This window comes from Poromitra crassiceps, assembly GCF_964638095.1.
Source record: "Poromitra crassiceps genome assembly, chromosome: 9".
Taxonomy (NCBI): Eukaryota; Metazoa; Chordata; class Actinopteri; order Beryciformes; family Melamphaidae; genus Poromitra; species Poromitra crassiceps.
The window spans coordinates 47,309,981-47,329,765 of record NC_139630.1 but is presented as its reverse complement, the minus strand read 5'-3'; the positions used below and the strand labels follow the sequence as shown (position 1 = coordinate 47,329,765).

At 46.0% G+C, this 19,785-nt stretch overlaps 1 protein-coding gene across 1 annotated transcript in view; it reads right to left on the bottom strand.

Annotated features, from left to right (window-relative positions):
- The window catches only part of syne1a (spectrin repeat containing, nuclear envelope 1a), a gene marked incomplete at its 5' end in the record, with an annotated part of 194,546 nt that overhangs the window by 55,465 nt on the left and 119,296 nt on the right, over positions 1-19,785 (bottom strand). Inside the window, 7 exons of the mRNA XM_083643019.1 lie at positions 3,589-3,762; positions 3,866-4,075; positions 4,834-4,995; positions 6,120-6,233; positions 8,130-8,270; positions 10,946-11,161; positions 17,114-17,257. Coding sequence (XP_083499145.1) covers positions 3,589-3,762; positions 3,866-4,075; positions 4,834-4,995; positions 6,120-6,233; positions 8,130-8,270; positions 10,946-11,161; positions 17,114-17,257 — 1,161 coding nt within the window. The remainder of the gene's footprint in view (positions 1-3,588; positions 3,763-3,865; positions 4,076-4,833; positions 4,996-6,119; positions 6,234-8,129; positions 8,271-10,945; positions 11,162-17,113; positions 17,258-19,785) is intronic.

Sequence of the window (19,785 nt, the reverse complement as noted above, 5' to 3'; positions counted from 1 at the left end):
CGCACAATCAAGTTCCCAACAAATCAGATGATATTGGCTTCAACAGATGATACTGGGATGAAATGGAGATCCTCTCACCATATATTTAATATAGCTCAGTGTATGTAACATATTCCATTAGAATACCTATTTCCGAAAACTTTTGAATACTGTTGGAATTATCGACCAATCACGAGAGGCAGGTTATTGGAGAAATTATATATTAAATTATATCCGTTTTGACCAACTTTCTCCTCTGTAAGTACAGACAGGTATGCGGAAGCAACTGCAAATTGCGGGAGCCAACGCATCTGTGTTAAGAGACTAAGCATTTGATGGAGTGGAGCTTTGATAGAATGGCAATGCTACACTGTCATATACATGTTCAATAGATCAGTGAATCAGTATGCATCAGTGTAGTGGTTTTCGGTTAGTGCATTACTATTTAAATTAACTGGTATGTGTTTATTGCGTATTTGACAACAGCTCCAAACATGAATCAGACAATCAAAACTGAGAACAAAAACTGTTTATGATACTCAATTGTGTGTGCTTTTGTGTACCGTAAATTCCGGACTATAAGGCGCACCGGTCTATAAGCCGCACCTTCAAAGTTGACTATTTTTTTCTTATATAAGCCGCACCGGACTATAATGTTGTTTTAATGGTATTTTTTTTTTTTTTTACAGTGCACACAGTGTCCGCGGTGTGGTGAAAAGAGGGCAAGAGAGGAAATTAAAACAGAAGTGGATTTATAGTTAGAAAGAGTGCTAAAGAAGAGAGAATTCCGTTTTTTATTTTTTTATTTTAGTTACTCACAGTACTATTGACCAGTCCAACTCAAAAGATATTCGGCAGTTTCACTTTGAGCTCTTGTTCCGCCGCTGTCCATCAATGGTTATGACGAGTCTCGCTGGGTACAGTACGCCAAAGCGATATCCATTGACTCGATGATGCTGTTGTATGTTGCGCGTTTCTGTTGCACCAACGCGGAGAGGTCCTGCCGGACGAAAAAGCGCGTACCCTCCCAGGTGAGGGGCTTCTTCCCCGCAGCCTGGAGGATGAGTTGACGGTCGGGCCAGCGGAGTAGGCAGATGAAGATGGCCCTCGGTGGCAGGCCGGGGTCTGGACGTGGCCGAGGCGCCCGGTGTGCCCTGTCCACCTCTGGTGGTTTCTCGCCTTCCTTCAGGTCCAGGATGTAACACAGGATTTTGCCACGAAAGCGTCCATGTCACCAATCTCAGCTCCCTCTTTTACATTGATCAGGCGAATGTTATTTCTTTTACTCCTGCTGATTAAGTCATCAACCTGCGTGTGCAGGGTTTCGATTTTGCATTTTATCCATTTTCGGACTCACTGTGTTGTTTTTGTCCTCCAGTGCGCTGATGCGCTTTTCCGCATTATAAACTCTGTTCACGGTTGCCTTAGTTTCTTTAGTGAGTGAGTGGATGGACTTCTGCACGTTTTCAAACTTGTTTTCAAGCTGCTCAAAACCTCTGAGCGATGTCGGACTTAATCGATAGTGTTTCACGGAGTAAAAGTTTAGCCCAAGCCGTGTATCTCCAGCCTCCAGCAGGTGAGTCATTTCCTCATTCATGGCGTGATTGCTTCGTCTTTTTCTTTCTGCTTACCTGTGTTGTGTTATGTTATGTTATGTTATGTTGTTAAAAGAGGGCAAGAGAGGAAATTAAAACAGAAGTGGATTTATAGTTAGAAAGAGTGCTAAAAAAGAGAGATTTTTTTTTTTTTTTGGAAAAAATCCATAGATAAGCCGCACCGTTATATAAGCCGCAGGGGCCAAAAAAGGCCAAAAAACGGGAAAAAAGCCGCGGCTTATAGTCCGGAATTTACGGTAATTGACAATTCGCTTGATGCTATGTGAATTGTCTTGATGCAGTAACCCCCAGCTATCTGGCACACCGAGGAGATTAGAATAAACTCTAAGAAGTATTTTCAACAGCTATTTAACCCAGGCCTGTTATGTTCTTGTTTTCTTTTGCCACCATTCCTCACTCCGTCTCTCTTCCCTCCCCTCCTCTCCGCTTTACGCATCTCTTTGCCCTTTCCAGTGGATCTATATGCTGCAGCAGAGGATCTGTTGATCTCTGTTAATGTATGCAGAGAGTATTTACCCCCTGGAGAGCAAGATCCACACGGACCGGACCTTTCGACCTGAGCTCTACGGCAGCCATATGTGAGCTCTAATCAGCTTACTGTCTCCCAGCTGCTACAAACACTTCAAACACCGATTTCCCTTGGCGGAGCCACAGAAATGACATCATCATTACTGAGAAGCAAGTGATGGTGCATGATGATAGGGGGAACGTTTTAACCTTTGAAGTCAATGTTGGTGTTTTAAACAGGATAAGTTATACACCTCCACCACCACAAGGTAAAATCAATCAATACTGTAGTACTGTAGAGCCCAGACTCACTGAGTTCAACAGTCGTACTGCTTCAGGATAGGTGCTGTGATGAAACACAGGTGCTGGTCCTGATAGCCATAAGCATCCTTCTGATGGCACAGGACAGGAGCTAAGGGTGCCAATAAAGCAGCTTTGTGATCAAAATGACTGATCCTGGATTATCTCTCCCTCCCAATTACCAAAGAAAAACCTTTACAAATACACGGAACTGGTGATGGATCAGTGACCAACCTCCCTGTGGATACTAATTACAGCACGGTTTAGAGGCGATATCACCATGGTAACGGGGTGAGTGGGGGACAAAGCTTGGGCTGCTGGAGGAATGTCGGGGAGCCCGCGAGGGGTCAAAGCAGAGAGGGTTACAAGAGCAGATGCTAATCCTAATCCTATCCTAATATCCTATCGTGCTAAAGAACCATCTCAATTTAGACAAGTCATTTATTGGGACAATGAAAAGAATGGGCATTTCTGTTGAAATTTGAGGATAAGCTGTAAGGTGTATGTGTGCCTGCCTTGAACTAGCAACTACTCGTCATGAGCCTGTCTGACATGGCAAAAATAATACCAAGGGAAGCAATCTGAGGATAGGCACTATTTCTGTAACAATGCAGCCAGACTGAGCTATACAATTTCACTTGGTACTGTACCTAAGGCAGTGGTAGGAATTCAAAACGTTGCCTTGGTGTGAGGATTTTTTTTTTTTCTTTTTTTTTTTTTTTACCTTTTTATTTATACAGGGGGAGTCTCACTGAGAGCAATGCTCTCTTTTTCAGGAGTGCCCTGTTCACATTCACACACACATTCATACCTGGAAGCTGACCAGTACAACCACAGTCTGATCTGCTGGCCACTGATCAGCTCCACTGGAGCAGTTGGGGTTAAGGGCCTTGCTCAAGGGCACCTCAGTGGTGGTAATGAGGGAGGGGCAAGCGCTGCCTTTTCACTTTCCCCACCCAGATTTATCCTGCCAGTCCCGGGGATTGAACCGACGACCTTCCGGTCACAAGCTCGCTTCTCTAACCATTGGGCCACCACTGCCCCGAATATATCTTGCACGCACACCGTCTACCTTAAGCAAATCACCCTCCATGAAATCTTCATGAACCTAACTCAAAAACGCTCTGCGCTCTATCAGTCATTCAAGTCCAGTCTCAGTTTGATGACATCATCAGTCCCCTCTCACCTGACAGTCGATGAGCTGCTCCTCCATATCCATGTCTTGTGTTTGGGGCTGCAGGGCGGAGCGTAGCGTGGCACGGGTGCTGAGCAGCCAATGGTCGAGCTCCTCGGCCTCGCTGTGGTAACGCTGCAGCGCCTGTTCCTGACGCTGCTCCTCTAGCTGCTCGCTCAGCCTCTCCTGTAGGGGGCGATGTGACGTGTGAAGTCAATAAAACACGAGGGGTAAATAAGAAACCGAGGACGGGAAGGGGGGGAATGTGAGTGTCTGGATGTGACCGTACCTCCAGTAGCTGCCGCTTCCCGGAGGCCTTCATGCGAATGGTGGCCATCCTCTCTCCCAGCACGGTGAGGGTAGACTGGAGGGCCAGCTGGTCCCCAGAGTCCCCGTCACTGTCGCTGTCACCCAGGCCCTCGCCCGACAGCTCTTCGGAGAAACAGGTCTGGAGCTCGCCGATCTCATCCTGCAGCATCAGGATCTCGTCCATCAGAGCCTGGACAGAGGGAAAGACAGGGGGGAGGGGGGGGGGGGTAAAGAGAATAGGTCAGGAAAAGGAAGGTTGGGGTAAGAGATTGGAAGTGGACAGTGGACCTCTCTCTCTCTCTCCTTTATTTTTAACATCTAGACCGCCTGCTAGCTGCAGCGTTCTGTATAAGTTGTAAGCAGGAGATGGAAGACTGATTGATGCTGCACTAGTGATGTTACAATAGTGAAGTTGTGAGAATATCCTAAAATGGAAGAAGCTACACTGATGAGCTGATCTGTTTTTCAAAATTCAAACTGTCATCAAGTATTACCCCTAGGTTTTTGGCGTGTGGTTTGACATACCTAGATAGCTGATCCAGGTTCTGGGTAATGATATTTGTGGCGGCAGGGAGGCCAAACACTAAAACAGTCTTATTTTCATTCAACTGGAGGAAGTTGTGTGCCATCCAGGATTCAATGTCCTCTAGGCAGGAACTGTATCGGTAGTTCCTGCGAAGTTGCCATGGCAACAGCGAATTACACTTGCCCGAACAAGTGTAATGTTAATCCCCTCAATCATTCTATCTGTTGTCCCCAAGCATTCTAGTCTTTTGTCATCTTTGTCACCTCCCTATCGGTATCATACCTGTCTGCATTTCAATCCACATACTACTTTCAATCATTTGGACTCCACTCCAAGTCCGCTTCTCTCTCTCCCTCTCTCGTACACACACAAAAACAGCTTCCCCAATGCCTCCCGACCCGTCTGCTGCCCCTCTCCCTCACCTGGTGTGCAGCCATCTGGCTCTCGGGGGTCTTGGTGGGCTCCAGGCCCTCGTTGAGCGCTCCCTCGATGGACTCCATCTTGGTGGAGATGGACTGGAGCGACTCCTGGTAGTGCTGCTGCCGCTCCAGAGCCTCGTACAGACTCTTCTGCTTCTCGCTGATCTGTGGTGGGAGGAGAGAGGTGTGAAGGGGAGCGATGAGGAGGAGAAATGGGCGAAATAGAGATGGCAGTTGATGGAAGTGTTAAGAGAGACATATAGTCCAATGTCGGCGTTTTAATTTGTGGTAGCAGTGGTGGTTGGAGGTACACTTTTGGTTTCAGTTGAAGTTTTGCATCTATGTTTCAGCCGCAGTTTTGGCTCTAGTGCAGGCTGCTGAAGCCAAACTGTATCTCTGCAACTACTACTACTACTTCCAACCCTCTGTGATCTGGGGAGAGTTGTAGACTAGCACATGCTTCCTCCGATACATGTGAAGTCACCAGCCGCTTCTTTTCACCTGACAGCGAGGAGTTTCACTGACAGGACGTAGCGTCTGGGAGGATCACGCTATTCCCCCCACTTCCCCTTCCCCGAGAACAGGCGCCCCCACCGACCAGAGGAGGCACTAGTGCAGTGACCAGGGCACATACCTTAAATCTGACTTCCCACTCGCAGACACGGACAATTGTGCCTGTATGGATGCCTGACCAAGCAGGAGGCAACACAGGGCACGAACCCGCGACCCTTGAGTTGGTAGGCAGGGAATTTACCGCTGCACTACCCGGGCGCCTGCAACTACTTTTTTAAATTGGCGCTATCGTCGCTTTTGTTTTGTTGAGGGAATGTTCTTCTAGCTGTGGCATTATTAAGTCAAGTCAAGTTTATTTGTATAGCACATTTCATACACAGAGGCAATTGAAAGTGCTTCACATAAAATGGTTGACAGGAAAAGAAAAGAAAAGAAAAGAAGAGAGTAAAATGGACATTTAAAAGCATCACAACAAAACTAAAAAAAAAGAGTATAAAAAGTGCAATAAGCAACAGGCGCAGCAGTTGCAGAAAGAGCTAAAACTTATAGAGGACTCATTGGGTTTGCATAGTAGCTGTCAGCAGTTAAAAGCGACGTTAAACATAAAAGTCTTTAGTCTATTTTTAAAAGTAAGTAAGGTTGGGGCAGATCTGAGGTCTTCAGGCAATTTGTTCCAGCTAGCAGAAGCATAGTGGGTAAATGCATGCAATATTAGTGTGGGGCAAACATAGTTCTGTGTGTGGTGTGATTCATTCATAAGTAATAACGCAACATACCACGTTCTTCAGTGTTTCCCAGGATCTCTGCAGGTCATCCAGGTTAGCAGCACTGCTCTCCATAGACGGGTCGTACAGCTCCTGGAGGGGTGCTCGGCTCAGCGGGGCTCGACCCTGTGGCACGTCGACACAGTACGTTTGGGTTTCACTAGTGTGCGACTGCGAGAGTGTGTGTGTGTGTGTCAATATGAGGGGACACAGACACGTACAGGGTTAGGAGGGTTACTTTAAAAATGTAATCCGATACAATTACCTGTTGAAAATTGGAATCAGTAATGTAATCCAACAATCACAATATCAAAGTAATGTAATTGATTACTTTCCGTTACTTTTGGATTCCCAACGGATCCCAAATTTGACTAAATGTAACTGTAATCTTGATTAAAAAAAATCTGTAACTGTAAGGGATCACATTTACCTTTTTTGTAATCTGATTACATAATCACATTTATGTAATCTGGTTACATCGAAGTGGGTGTTCTGCAGTGTGATTCCTTTACAAGCACTCACTAATAAAACAGTAAATTGCTCGGATGTGTCGTAATGTTCTTGGACATACTGTCAGTATGTGAATTTAAATATTATATACACATCTGCTGCATATGTGTTACTTATGAGTAGTGAGTACATTGTGATACCTTATAATGTAAATTAATTATTGACAATATTATAAACAGATAAAATGTGACTTCCATTGAGATTTTAAATGTGTGTCCTAGGTTTCTATAGTGATAACTGGCAAAACACAAAGCTAGCCGCAGATCTTTTCCTTTGAGCTGAATTTAGACCAAACTTTGGCAGCTTTCTACTTCATGAGTTCATAGTTATGGTTACAGCTGTCTAATACTCTTTGGCTCACAGTAATTTAGTTTACCCACAAGCTCACACACTTCACGCAAAAGGTATGGGCCAATATTTGGCTAGTGACCACCACACTATTCAGATCAGCTCACTGTGAGTGGGGTCTGTCTCGAACCTCTGTGGGATGTTTCCACATCAGCAGCATCTGGTTAAAGTGCCATGGATTTAGTTTAAACTCTCTCTCATGATAGTCTACTTTCCATAGGCAGTCTCCACCTGCCCCACACTCTGCTCTTAACATTTATCGATTTAGTCTTCTCTTGACACTTAGTTGATAATGGCTCAAGGACACATCACAAGACACAAATACTGTAATAAGATTTCACAATAAGAGTGAGAAAAACGGACCCTCGCCGTGTCCCACAAAAAGTGTCAAAATGCTGCCATAGCATGCTGTGACTAATTAATTCTAAAGAAAATTACTCGACTAAATAACATAGGACTAACCTTGCAAGGCAACTGGATTTGAGCGAGATCATGAGATGTGAAAACAAAAACCATCTGGCAGCGTCGGGTTAACATAGGACTGTTACCCCAGCAAAAAGCAAGTGATAAAGACAAACTGGCGAAGCAGAGAAAGCAGGGGCAGCACAGAAAACCTCCAGCAGTTTAAAATATGAAGCATGGGTGGGATGGAGGGATATAAGGCTGGTGGAGGGAGGGAGGCTGGGCTGAGGTGATGGAGTGGTCAGGGTGGGGTGGGGTGGTAGGGTGTGGATGCGTCACACTGCATCAAACGTCCACCTGAACAAGTCATTGAGTCGCATATTCTGCCTTAAACTCTCTCAAACTACTAATTCCACTGGTTTCCAATGCAGGTTCACTTCAGGTCACTCCACTTTAGAAACTCTTGTTTGAACAGGAATAACACACTACAGTTAGGCTAAATGGCATTTTTTGTGGTGCAGGTTGAAGTGTGCGGGTGCTTGTAATGTTACAGCAGTTCCTCGGGGGAATTCAAGGAATCCGTCACACTCATTCATTTGTAAGTCACTTAAATGTTTGAAATGTAAACGGTAAAATGACAGGTTGGGTGATGTGAAGGGGGGGTCAGATCAGGTCAAGTCAGGTAGTGGTGTGTGGGAGGGGTCAGATCAGGTCAGGTCAGGTAATGGTGGTGGTGGTGGGGGGGGGGGGGGGTTGCAGTACCTGGTTAAGAGCAGTGTCAGCGTTAGCCCCGGGGGAGGGGGAGCGGCAGGCAGGGGGAGAGGAGACCTCGCTGTTGGTGCCCTCCTCCCCTGACTCCTCCGTCACCGGGGAGAGGAGTGTGTGACAGCGGCCCGCCGTCATCTGACCCCACACACCGCACATCGAACGCATACATCAAAGAAGCGGGTGGGGGTAGGGGGGGGCAAACAGAAAGCCCCCAGGTGAAAGGAGTGAGGAGAGAGAGAGAGAGAGAGAGAGAGAGTATAAAATTAGTAGAAGAGTGCAGGACAGGGAGTGTGCAGGTGAGCACATTGCTGATTAATTAGACGGAAAGTAACCAAATAACACAGAGAGAGAGAAGTCCCACAAGATCACATTACTGCTATTGACATAAAACACCCCCAGGCTTTTCACTGTAGCACAGCAGAAAACACAGGCTAATGGTGAGTGTAGCTACCTGGGTGGACGGCAATGAATGACCCACAAAGATTTTTACATGATGCATGCATCAGGGGAAAGGAATGGCTATTGCCGTAAAGTTCAAATGCACGCACACACACGCGCGCGCACGCACGCACGCACGCACACACACACGCACGCACGCACACACACACACACACGCACACAGTTTCCTTTTCTCCAGGCCACGAACACTTGGCACACACTGACACAGACACATTTCTCTTGTAAGTGGCATCCAGACGTTATCCAAGCCATCAGACAGACAGAAAGTAGCTTAGAGCTACATTTTAACAGGCAGTCTCTTGTTCCATAGCTAGACAAACTGCAAGTACAACTAAAAGTTAAATAGGTAAGTTCAAATGTCAAAAAGTTCCAAAATCCAAATCACTGGTGGGGCACTTAAAAACACAAGTCCAGGAAGATCAAGGGCCAAGCTTAATCCAAGCACAGCTAAAGTGTAGCTTGACAGAGAGAATATGTGGAGTAAGTGAATGTACAGTAGCAGCAGCAGCAGCAGCTGTCCCTGAAGCAGCACAGTCATCTGTCTCTCTGCCTGCATGCTTCAGTAGAGAGGCAGAGCTGAATGTGATGTCCCTGAAGGCAGCACAGTCATCTGTCTGCCTGCCTGCTTCAGAGCTGAACATCAGCCAAATCCTACTGGGCTGTTTTCTTCGCGGTTAATGTAGAACTTGGCTGACTGACTTAGGATCTTGTCAGACACTGAGGCCTTTTTTTCCCCGGGCTTTATGATGCAACGCAAGGCAACGGACAGCATCAGCATACCACTGGCATGTGTGGGAAAACTCAGTGAGTTTAGATAGAAACTGAGCAGTACTGTGACAATAATGTGGTGACAATCAATGACACAAGGCTACAGTAACTATGTGCAACGATAACAAATCAAGGACGGCAGCAGCCCCGGCAACCTATTCATGCAGTATACCTGTACATCATGCAATCCACACACACACACACACACACACACACACACACACACACACACACACACACACACACACACACACACACACACACACACACACACACACACACACACACACACACACACACACACACACACACACACACACACACACACACATGCTCTGCACCCACACACACACACACACACACACACACACACACACAAAATATCCTGTTTCCTGGCCCGCTGGAACAAAACACACCGCAAACAGCAACAACAGGGTAAGGAAGCAAGATAAATCTGATTCAGAACCAGAGGAGAGAGAGAGAGAGAGAGAGGAGAGGGTAGACAGAGATCTGTGCAAACACAGAAGAAAAGGCGGATGATCAAGCTGAGGATGACACAGTAGCTGGCAGACAGATCCAGGCTAATGTGGAACAAAGTGAAGTGATACAGTACATACAGTACAGGAATAGCTAGTGAAACACTGTCCGCTCAGCAGCATGGAGCAGTGCACAGTGCACACCATGACACTACTGGCACACTGTACTGTCGCAAGCCTCAAGGTGAAGGGAAGATGGGGACGCAAGGAAGAATGCAGAGAAACAGGCATAAGATCGCGGGGGTTCTTTTACATTTACTTGTACCTGTCATGGAGCACCATCACACATTACAGTAGGCTCAGTCTGATCAGATTTTGTCCAAAGGACCCCCCTATTGGAGGAATTCTGCTTGTTGTTGAGTTAGCGTTAAATTACTGAATACCTGTCAGTGGGGAGATGATAGTGGCATTGTAAAACCTATGATTGGAATAGCGATTCTTATACTGACTGTACATTCTGAGATAACTTTAAGCTAATGGAATCATAGCAAAATCAAGTACTTTATTTTGCGGTGGAGCACCTGGACACCCCTCAAGGACCCCACTGTGAGAACCAGTGGTCTAGACCAGTGGTTCTGTTAAGATTTTGTCCCATGCAGGGTCCCCTATCTGATACGATCTTTGAATATTAGATGTTTTATTGCAGAAAGTGTATGAAACCCATGACCAAAATAGTCATACATTCTGTCATTGTGTTACTTATGGATGGAATAGTGAAAATAAATGATTCCCATTTTTCTGGAACCCCTCAAGGAGGAACCATTGCCCTTAGACAGTGAGGGAGTAGGGATAGGGGCTGCACACACACACACACACACACACACACACACACACACACACACACGGGCCAGACAGACACAGCAGCCATGCAGCGTGCGTGTGTGTGCATGTGTGTGCGCGTGTATGTGTGTGTGTGTGTGTGCATGTGTGTGTGTGTGTGTGTGTGTGTGTGTGTGTGTGTGCATGTGTGTGCGCACATGTGTGTGTGTGTGTGTGTGTGTGTGTGTGTGTGTGTGCGTGTGTGTGTGTGAAGCCTTGGCCACTCACCATGACGACAGAGGGGTGTGCTGGAAGCTGCTTGGCGTTGGCGTTGGCACTGGGCAGCTCGTCGTCACTCAGCTCGTCCATGCCGTCCGACAGGCCCTCCACCTCGCTGACCGTCAGCAGCATGGTGGCGTGCTTGGCCTTCACCGTCAGCATCTTGCACTTGGAGTGGAGCGAGGCGATCTGCTCCTGGTAGCCACGGATCTTCTGGGCCAGCTCCTGTCAAAACATCCCCCAACAGCCACAACCCCGGGGTCAGGAGAGCGTGCCTCAGTCCACAATAGCAAAATCAGTAGGCGCAGGATAAGCAGGCTCCTGAAAAAACGGCGAGGGCAGGAGGTTTCAGCGTTGAATGCGGTGCCGGCGGTGCGTGAGGAGCAAGTGGAGCGGACGCATTCTCTTCTCTTCCCGGTCTCTCGCTTTCGGTCGTGTGTGTGTAAGCAGAGAGAGAGAATAGCACTGCCTCACTCTCTGTGACACACACACACACTCTCTCTCTCACTGTGCCTCTCTCTCTGTCTCTCTCGCCCTCGTATCTCTCGGAGCCAATCAGCGCGGCGCATGGGCGGGTGACTCAGAGCGGCGGCGAGACAGGATGTTTGGTTGAGCGAGAGAGAGAGCGAGAGAGCCCCTAGCAGAAATAGTTCAAAAAATCCCACAGACACTCCCTCTCACACACATAAACCATGGATCTATTAGACATACATACAAAGGCTAAGGGTGGGAAAAAAAACAACAGGAAGTGATCTCACTGCTCGCCTACCCCCCACCACACACATACACGCCCCTTTCTTCTCCTTCCCTCCTCCACCAATCCAGATTCAGGTTCCCTCCAACAAAAGGAGAGAGCGAGTGCCTGAGAGGCAGAATGACAGAGAGGGTGTCAGATTACAGCTATGGAATGGGGCAGGCAGGCTTGGTCTGGCTCCGCCCTCCTCTTACCCCTTCCTCCTCATACTCCTCCCTCTGTCCCGCAGATGGTCGATGCACTGATAATCGGGTCATGTGACTATCTGGGCCAGTGGACCTGCAGCTATCAGCTCGGCTTAGAGAGCAAACTCAGACATAAACACACAGTCACGCCAAGCCACTCTGCAGCGAGAAAACATATCTGCACCCATTCAGTGATTCTCAACCTTCTTCAAAGGCCCCTAATTTAGTCCACATTAGAGCCACTGGCCCCCATTTGATGAGATTTTCTGTCTCTCGGACTCACATCTAAGAATATTTTCTTGTTAGATGTGATTTTAGTCCAGAATTGCATGACTATCTGTATTGTAGCTAGAGAGATAACAGTGAAACTATGATCAAAACAGCCTCTAACAAAATGTGTTATTAAATGAAATAATGGTGAAGTTTAACAATTGGTTGGGGACCCCCTGGAACCCCCTCAACGACCTCAGGAAAAAAATGTGTCGCCTCGCCTGTGGAGAGATTTGATCTGTTTCTCTGCAGGTCTTTGCCTCTCTCTCTGCACCCAATCTCCTCTATCTCTCTCTCTCTCTCTGCACCCCCCACACCTACACACACCCCATCTCCTCTGTCTCTCTCTCTGCATGGGAGATCAAACACACTTACTCAGCAAAGTAAAAACCGCAACACAAAGCACAGGGCTCAAAATCTGCACTGAGATCATGCAGGTAGCCTACATAATAACCATCTACTGAGATCATGCAGGTAGCCTACATATAGCCATCTACTGAGATCATGCAGGTAGCCTACATATAGCCATCTACTGAGATCATGCAGGTAGCCTACATATAGCCATCTACTGAGATCATGCAGGTAGCCTACATATAGCCATCTACTGAGATCATGCAGGTAGCCTACATAATAACCATCTACTGAGATCATGCAGGTAGCCTACATATAGCCATCTACTGAGATCATGCAGGTAGCCTACATATAGCCATCTACTGAGATCATGCAGGTAGCCTACATATAGCCATCTACTGAGATCATGCAGGTAGCCTACATATAGCCATCTACTGAGATCATGCAGGTAGCCTACATATAGCCATCTACTGAGCTCATGCAGGTAGCCTACATATAACCATCTACTGAGATCATGCAGGTAGCCTACATATAGCCATCTACTGAGATCATGCAGGTAGCCTACATATAGCCATCTACTGAGATCATGCAGGTAGCCTACATATACGTAGCCATCTACTGAGATCATGCAGGTAGCCTACATATAACCATCTACTGAGATCATGCAGGTAGCCTACATATAGCCATCTACTGAGATCATGCAGGTAGCCTACATATATGTAGCCATCTACTGAGATCATGCAGGTAGCCTACATATAACCATCTACTGAGATCATGCAGGTAGCCTACATATAGCATCTACTGAGATCATGCAGGTAGCCTACATATACGTAGCCATCTACTGAGATCATGCAGGTAGCCTACATATAACCATCTACTGAGATCATGCAGGTAGCCTACATATAACCATCTACTGAGATCATGCAGGTAGCCTACATATAACCATCTACTGAGATCATGCAGGTAGCCTACATATAACCATCTACTGAGATCATGCAGGTAGCCTGCATATACTGTAACCAGCTACTGAGATCATGCAGGTAGCCTACATATAGCCATCTACTGAGATCATGCAGGTAGCCTACATATAACCATCTACTGAGATAATGCAGGTAGCCTGCATATACTGTAACCAGCTACTGAGATCATGCAGGTAGCCTACATATAACCATCTACTGAGATCATGCAGGTAGCCTACATATAGCATCTACTGAGATCATGCAGGTAGCCTACATATACGTAGCCATCTACTGAGATCATGCAGGTAGCCTACATATAACCATCTACTGAGATCATGCAGGTAGCCTACATATAACCATCTACTGAGATCATGCAGGTAGCCTGCATATAACCATCTACTGAGATCATGCAGGTAGCCTACATATAACCATCTACTGAGATCATGCAGGTAGCCTGCATATACTGTAACCAGCTACTGAGATCATGCAGGTAGCCTACATATAGCCATCTACTGAGATCATGCAGGTAGCCTACATATAACCATCTACTGAGATCATGCAGGTAGCCTGCATATACTGTAACCAGCTACTGAGATCATGCAGGTAGCCTACATATAACCATCTACTGAGATCATGCAGGTAGCCTACATATAACCATCTACTGAGATCATGCAGGTAGCCTACATATAACCATCTACTGAGATCATGCAGGTAGCCTGCATATACTGTAACCAGCTACTGAGATCATGCAGGTAGCCTACATATAGCCATCTACTGAGATCATGCAGGTAGCCTACATATACATATACTGTAACCAGCTACTGAGATCATGCAGGTAGCCTACATATACTGTAACCAGTTACTGAGATCATGCAGGTAGCCTACATATAGCCATCTACTGAGATCATGCAGGTAGCCTACATATAGCCATCTACTGAGATCATGCAGGTAGCCTACATATACATATACTGTAACCAGCTACTGAGATCATGCAGGTAGCCTACATATACTGTAACCAGCTACTGAGATCATGCAGGTAGCCTACATAATAACCATCTACTGAGAGCATGCAGGTACATATACATATACTGTAACCAGCTACTGAGATCATGCAGGTAGCCTACATATAGCCATCTACTGAGATCATGCAGGTAGCCTACATATAACCATCTACTGAGATCATGCAGGTAGCCTGCATATACTGTAACCAGCTACTGAGATCATGCAGGTAGCCTACATATAACCATCTACTGAGATCATGCAGGTAGCCTACATATAACCATCTACTGAGATCATGCAGGTAGCCTACATATAACCATCTACTGAGATCATGCAGGTAGCCTGCATATACTGTAACCAGCTACTGAGATCATGCAGGTAGCCTACATATAGCCATCTACTGAGATCATGCAGGTAGCCTACATATACATATACTGTAACCAGCTACTGAGATCATGCAGGTAGCCTACATATACTGTAACCAGTTACTGAGATCATGCAGGTAGCCTACATATAGCCATCTACTGAGATCATGCAGGTAGCCTACATATAGCCATCTACTGAGATCATGCAGGTAGCCTACATATACATATACTGTAACCAGCTACTGAGATCATGCAGGTAGCCTACATATACTGTAACCAGCTACTGAGATCATGCAGGTAGCCTACATAATAACCATCTACTGAGAGCATGCAGGTAGCCTACATATACATATACTGTAACCATCTACTGAGATCATGCAGGTAGCCTACATATAGCCATCTACTGAGATCATGCAGGTAGCCTACATATAACATCTACTGAGATCATGCAAGTGACCTACATATAACCATCTACTGAGATCATGCAAGTGACCTACATATAACCATCTACTGAGATCATGCAAGTGACCTACATATAACCATCTACTGAGATCATGCAAGTGACCTACATATAACCATCTACTGAGATCATGCAGGTAGCCTATGAGATCATGCAGGTAGCCTACATATAACCATCTACTGAGATCATGCAAGTGACCTACATATAACCATCTACTGAGATCATGCAGGTAGCCTACATATACTGTAACCAGCTACTGAGATCATGCAGGTAGTCTCTCCCTAGCCTAGGTCAACCCAGCCCCCACGTGACCTGCTCTCTCAGTTCCCAGTCACTAGCGACATAGTCATAGTGACTGAGAACAGGTCTGAGAGCAGGTCACGTGGGGGATGGGTTTACCCAGGCTAGTCTCTCCCCAGACTCAAATATTATTTTGAATCGCTGCGCTCCACATACTACATAAGTGAGTCTGTGCCAGTTCACAGCCACTGCTGGTTTTTGAAGGCGGGTTGAAATTGAATGAGTGACAGGTTGTAGCACCGATGACAGAGCGGTTCTAAAAATGGGCTGCGCGTCCCGTGTCGTCTGATCGCAAAGTCGTTACTGATTAGGGAGGACTGAATCCACAACTGGCATATCACTGGCCAAGTGAACGGTTCCCTCCCATTACCAGCCGGCTGAGGGAAAGTGTCCCAGACCCAGAGAGAGCTCTGCAGCATGCAGTAACGTAGTGTAAGAACTCTCATGGGTCTGGCGTTGAGACTACCTACATATAGCCATCTACTGACATCATGCAGGTAGCCTACATGTAACATCTACTGAGATCATGCAGGTAGCCGAGGAATATCAACCCCGCGCAGAATGTTACTTGCATGTAGTATCAGATAAAGGGAGAATGTGTTCGTGTTGGGCCCGGAGAGGCAAAACGAGACCTAAACTTCCAAAATGGCTGTATGGCAGGAGTCTTCTGATAACATGGGGTCAACTGAGCAATATTTGTTCTTGAATTTCTAGTAGCTTTAAAGAATCATTATTAACCAATGTGTAATGTATTCAAGTTGAGACATCAGGACAACAGACCACATTGAGCAACAGCAGCAAACAGAGCAAAAGCAGAAAACAGATTTTCCACAGAGATCATTCTGACGTAATTAGCATAGCGTAAGCCTCGTTTGACTCAGCCCTTATGGTTGCCCACAAAGACCCCAGGATCTCCAGACTCTCAGGATATCTCCTTCTCTGTGTTTTATGCTGTTTTACAATATTACAGAGTACAGGAAGTACATTATAATGAGTCAACTTGTTTGTTCCTCTCTGCCCTTCACCTCTCTCTCTCTCTCTCTCTCTCTCTCTCTCTCTCAGCTCTCTCTCTCTCAGCTCTTTGATGTTGAAGTAGGTGACCTCATTAGAAAATCCATTTGAGACATTAGAGATTGATTTCCTTAGATATCAAATGGAATGACTTTGGGGAAAATGAAAATACTGTAGGAATGTGTTGTCTGAGCGATAACCACCTCATCTCCAGGCAAACCACTGCAGCTCATAGACTAGACTAGACTTTGCTGAACGGTGGTAGTGTAGAGTGAGAGACACAGCTCATCGGTTCCTGCTTGCTTTGCAATCAGAGGCTGGATTCTCATGGTAGCTGCAAACCAAGACTTTTGTTTATGCATAACAACCACATGTGAGACAGACAGACAGACGGAGGGAGTGTGTGTGTGTGTGTGTGTGTGTGTGTGTGTGTGTGTGTGCGCGTGTGTGTGTGTGTGTGTGTGTGTGTGTGTGTGTGTGTGCGCGCGTGTGTGCGTGTGTGTGTGTGTGTCTCCTCTCTCACCTCATGGTGGTGTATCTGGGCCTGGAGTTCCTGTATGTTACTGGTGGAGACAGGCCGGTCCTGAATGATGCGGTGGGCTTCTTCTATTAACCTCTGGAGGTTCCTCACTTCCTGTTCGTACTGCTCGTACTGCACCACGGCCTCCTGGGAAACAGAGGAGACGCATGGAAAGGTTGAGGTTGCATCATTAAAACCTTAATAACATGTGGTATGATATTTTATTGATCGGTGCAGGGAAATTCTCCTTTTCTCTTGCCCCCCCCCCCCCTCTTCAGCAGGGAGGCTTGGACATTGGTCCTCTAGTTGAAGGACAGTCTTCCTACTCACTCCCTTCAAGCTGTTCCCCAGATGTTGATTCCTTATACGTCTTACAGTGTGTTTAAATGCCAATATGTTCAAGCACTCACTTTGAATGTTATGCCAATATACCTTGTATAATAATAGGATAAGCTTATATCCAAATACTCAAAGCCTAAACATGTCGCCTGAGATGTGTTGATATTAGTGGGGTAAAGAAGAATGTAAACACCTTATTGAGTTCACTGTTAGCTTCTGCAGTCTGTCAGCTCTGTTTCCATGGTAACATTCAGAATATTCTGTTTGTTCATGTATACAGGTCTACCTGGGTTCAAGATATGAAGATGAACAGCCTATCCCAAATATGAGCCGGTATCTAGAATGCTGTGGACAGACTGTATAAACACATTCATTGCTTCAAATCTCCGTGGATGTGGTGAAGATGGTTAAGATGCACGCTTTAGGTGTTTGCACCCCAGAGAGGATTTCAAGGTCATTTCATTGTTCCTCTAAGTCTAATTTTCACTCAAATTAGCTTAACAGCTAAATCAGTCCAGAAACAAAGGGTGAGAAGAGACACAGTATTACTGGTTGGATGGGGGCAAAAAGAAGCTTGAGGAAGCTTGTTGGGCAGTTTCAGCACCTAGAGGAGCATCTGCTCCAGCACCTAGAGGAACATCTGCTCCAGCACCCAGAGGAGCATCTGCTCCAGCACCCAGAGGAGCATCTGCTCCAGCACCCAGAGGAGCATCTTCTCCAGCACCTAGAGGAGCATCTGCTCCAGCACCCAGAGGAGCATCTGCTCCAGCACCCAGAGGAACATCTGCTCCAGCACCCAGAGGAGCATCTTCTCCAGCACCTAGAGGAGCATCTTCTCCAGCACCTAGAGGGGCATCTGCTCCAGCACCCAGAGGAGCATCTGCTCCAGCACCCAGAGGAGCATCTTCTCCAGCACCCAGAGGAGCATCTGCTCCAGTGAGTCAAAGTGGACCCTCATAACTCTTCTGACAAGGCAATGAGCCACTTTCTATACAGCTCAAATGCCTCTGGGTGGCAACTGTCAACTATTACATTACACCACTTGTTGGTGGGCAGATACATTACTCTGTGCATTCTGTACAGCACAACTGTGTTGAACACTTGTAGGGCAACTAGGTTGGCACATATCTTCGGGGATCAAATACTACATCACATGTTCCCTATCTGTTCAGTGCTCTCATATCATCTCAAACGAACACACAAGTGCGTGCACAAACATGCACACATGCACGCACGCACGCATGCACGCACATGAACACACAAACACACACAAGCTCTGGCCCCATATGTTAGAAGTGGTGATGTGATTGTTATTTTTTTCTCTTTAGTATATATTTAGTATTCTGTATTAGTGTCGTATTTTCTCTGTTGAGCACTTTGTTTGTTTATGCTATTGTAATTATTTCCCATGAATGAAATAAAGCATTATTGTAATAACAGCTTGCAATAATTGTGTAATAATCATAGCGATGTAATAAATAAATAAACAAACAAATACATAAATAAAGTGTAATGACAGTCTTCCAAGCTACCTAAAATTCAATCTTCCTGGAATAAAACCCCAAAATGTATTAGTTTGATGTAAAATTATTATACTGTACTATATTATATCAGGAACAAAGGCTGGAAAGCCCGCGGCAAACCAGTCGAAGTAGGGTGCCGGGGTTTCGCTGGCCAGTCATTACACCGAACCCTCAAACTCCTTGGAGTAAAAGGTCAGCTGTGCAAAAGCTTCAAGATGGCTGTGGATCCGAAGGGGGAATCTGTGGAGTAGTGGGCCACTTGGACACAAGTCTGGGGCTGATCACCCCTGACTAGGGTCGCCCGGGCGAGGGTGTCTGATGATCAAAGACCCGAAACACCCTATGACCCCGGGTTCATCACTGATGATGTGTCCAAGTAGCACCAAGAGGTGTATTCTAGAACTATCTTATAACACTATTAGCTGCAAATTGTTATTACCCTCATGATTTATTACATTAATGTGAAGGTATTACATCAACAGCTGTAACAAGCACTACAAACAGTAGGACAATAGAGGCGCTCCAAATAGAAAACTATAATGCAAAGAAGGAAATACTTAAAGAGCCTTTATTGTAGTGGCTAAATCGTTAAAAAAGCTAACATGTTTCGACCGCTGTAGGTCTGTTGGCTTAAAATGGCACGTTGGCTTTTTTAATGATTTAACCACTACAGTAAAGGCTTTTTAAGTATTTCCTATCTCTGTGTTCTATTTTTATATTTGGAGTGCCTGGATTGTGGTTTGTAGCACAAACCTGTTTCCCTGTTTTCCCTACACTTTTTTGACCCTCATTAGACAATAGAGCAACCAGTCG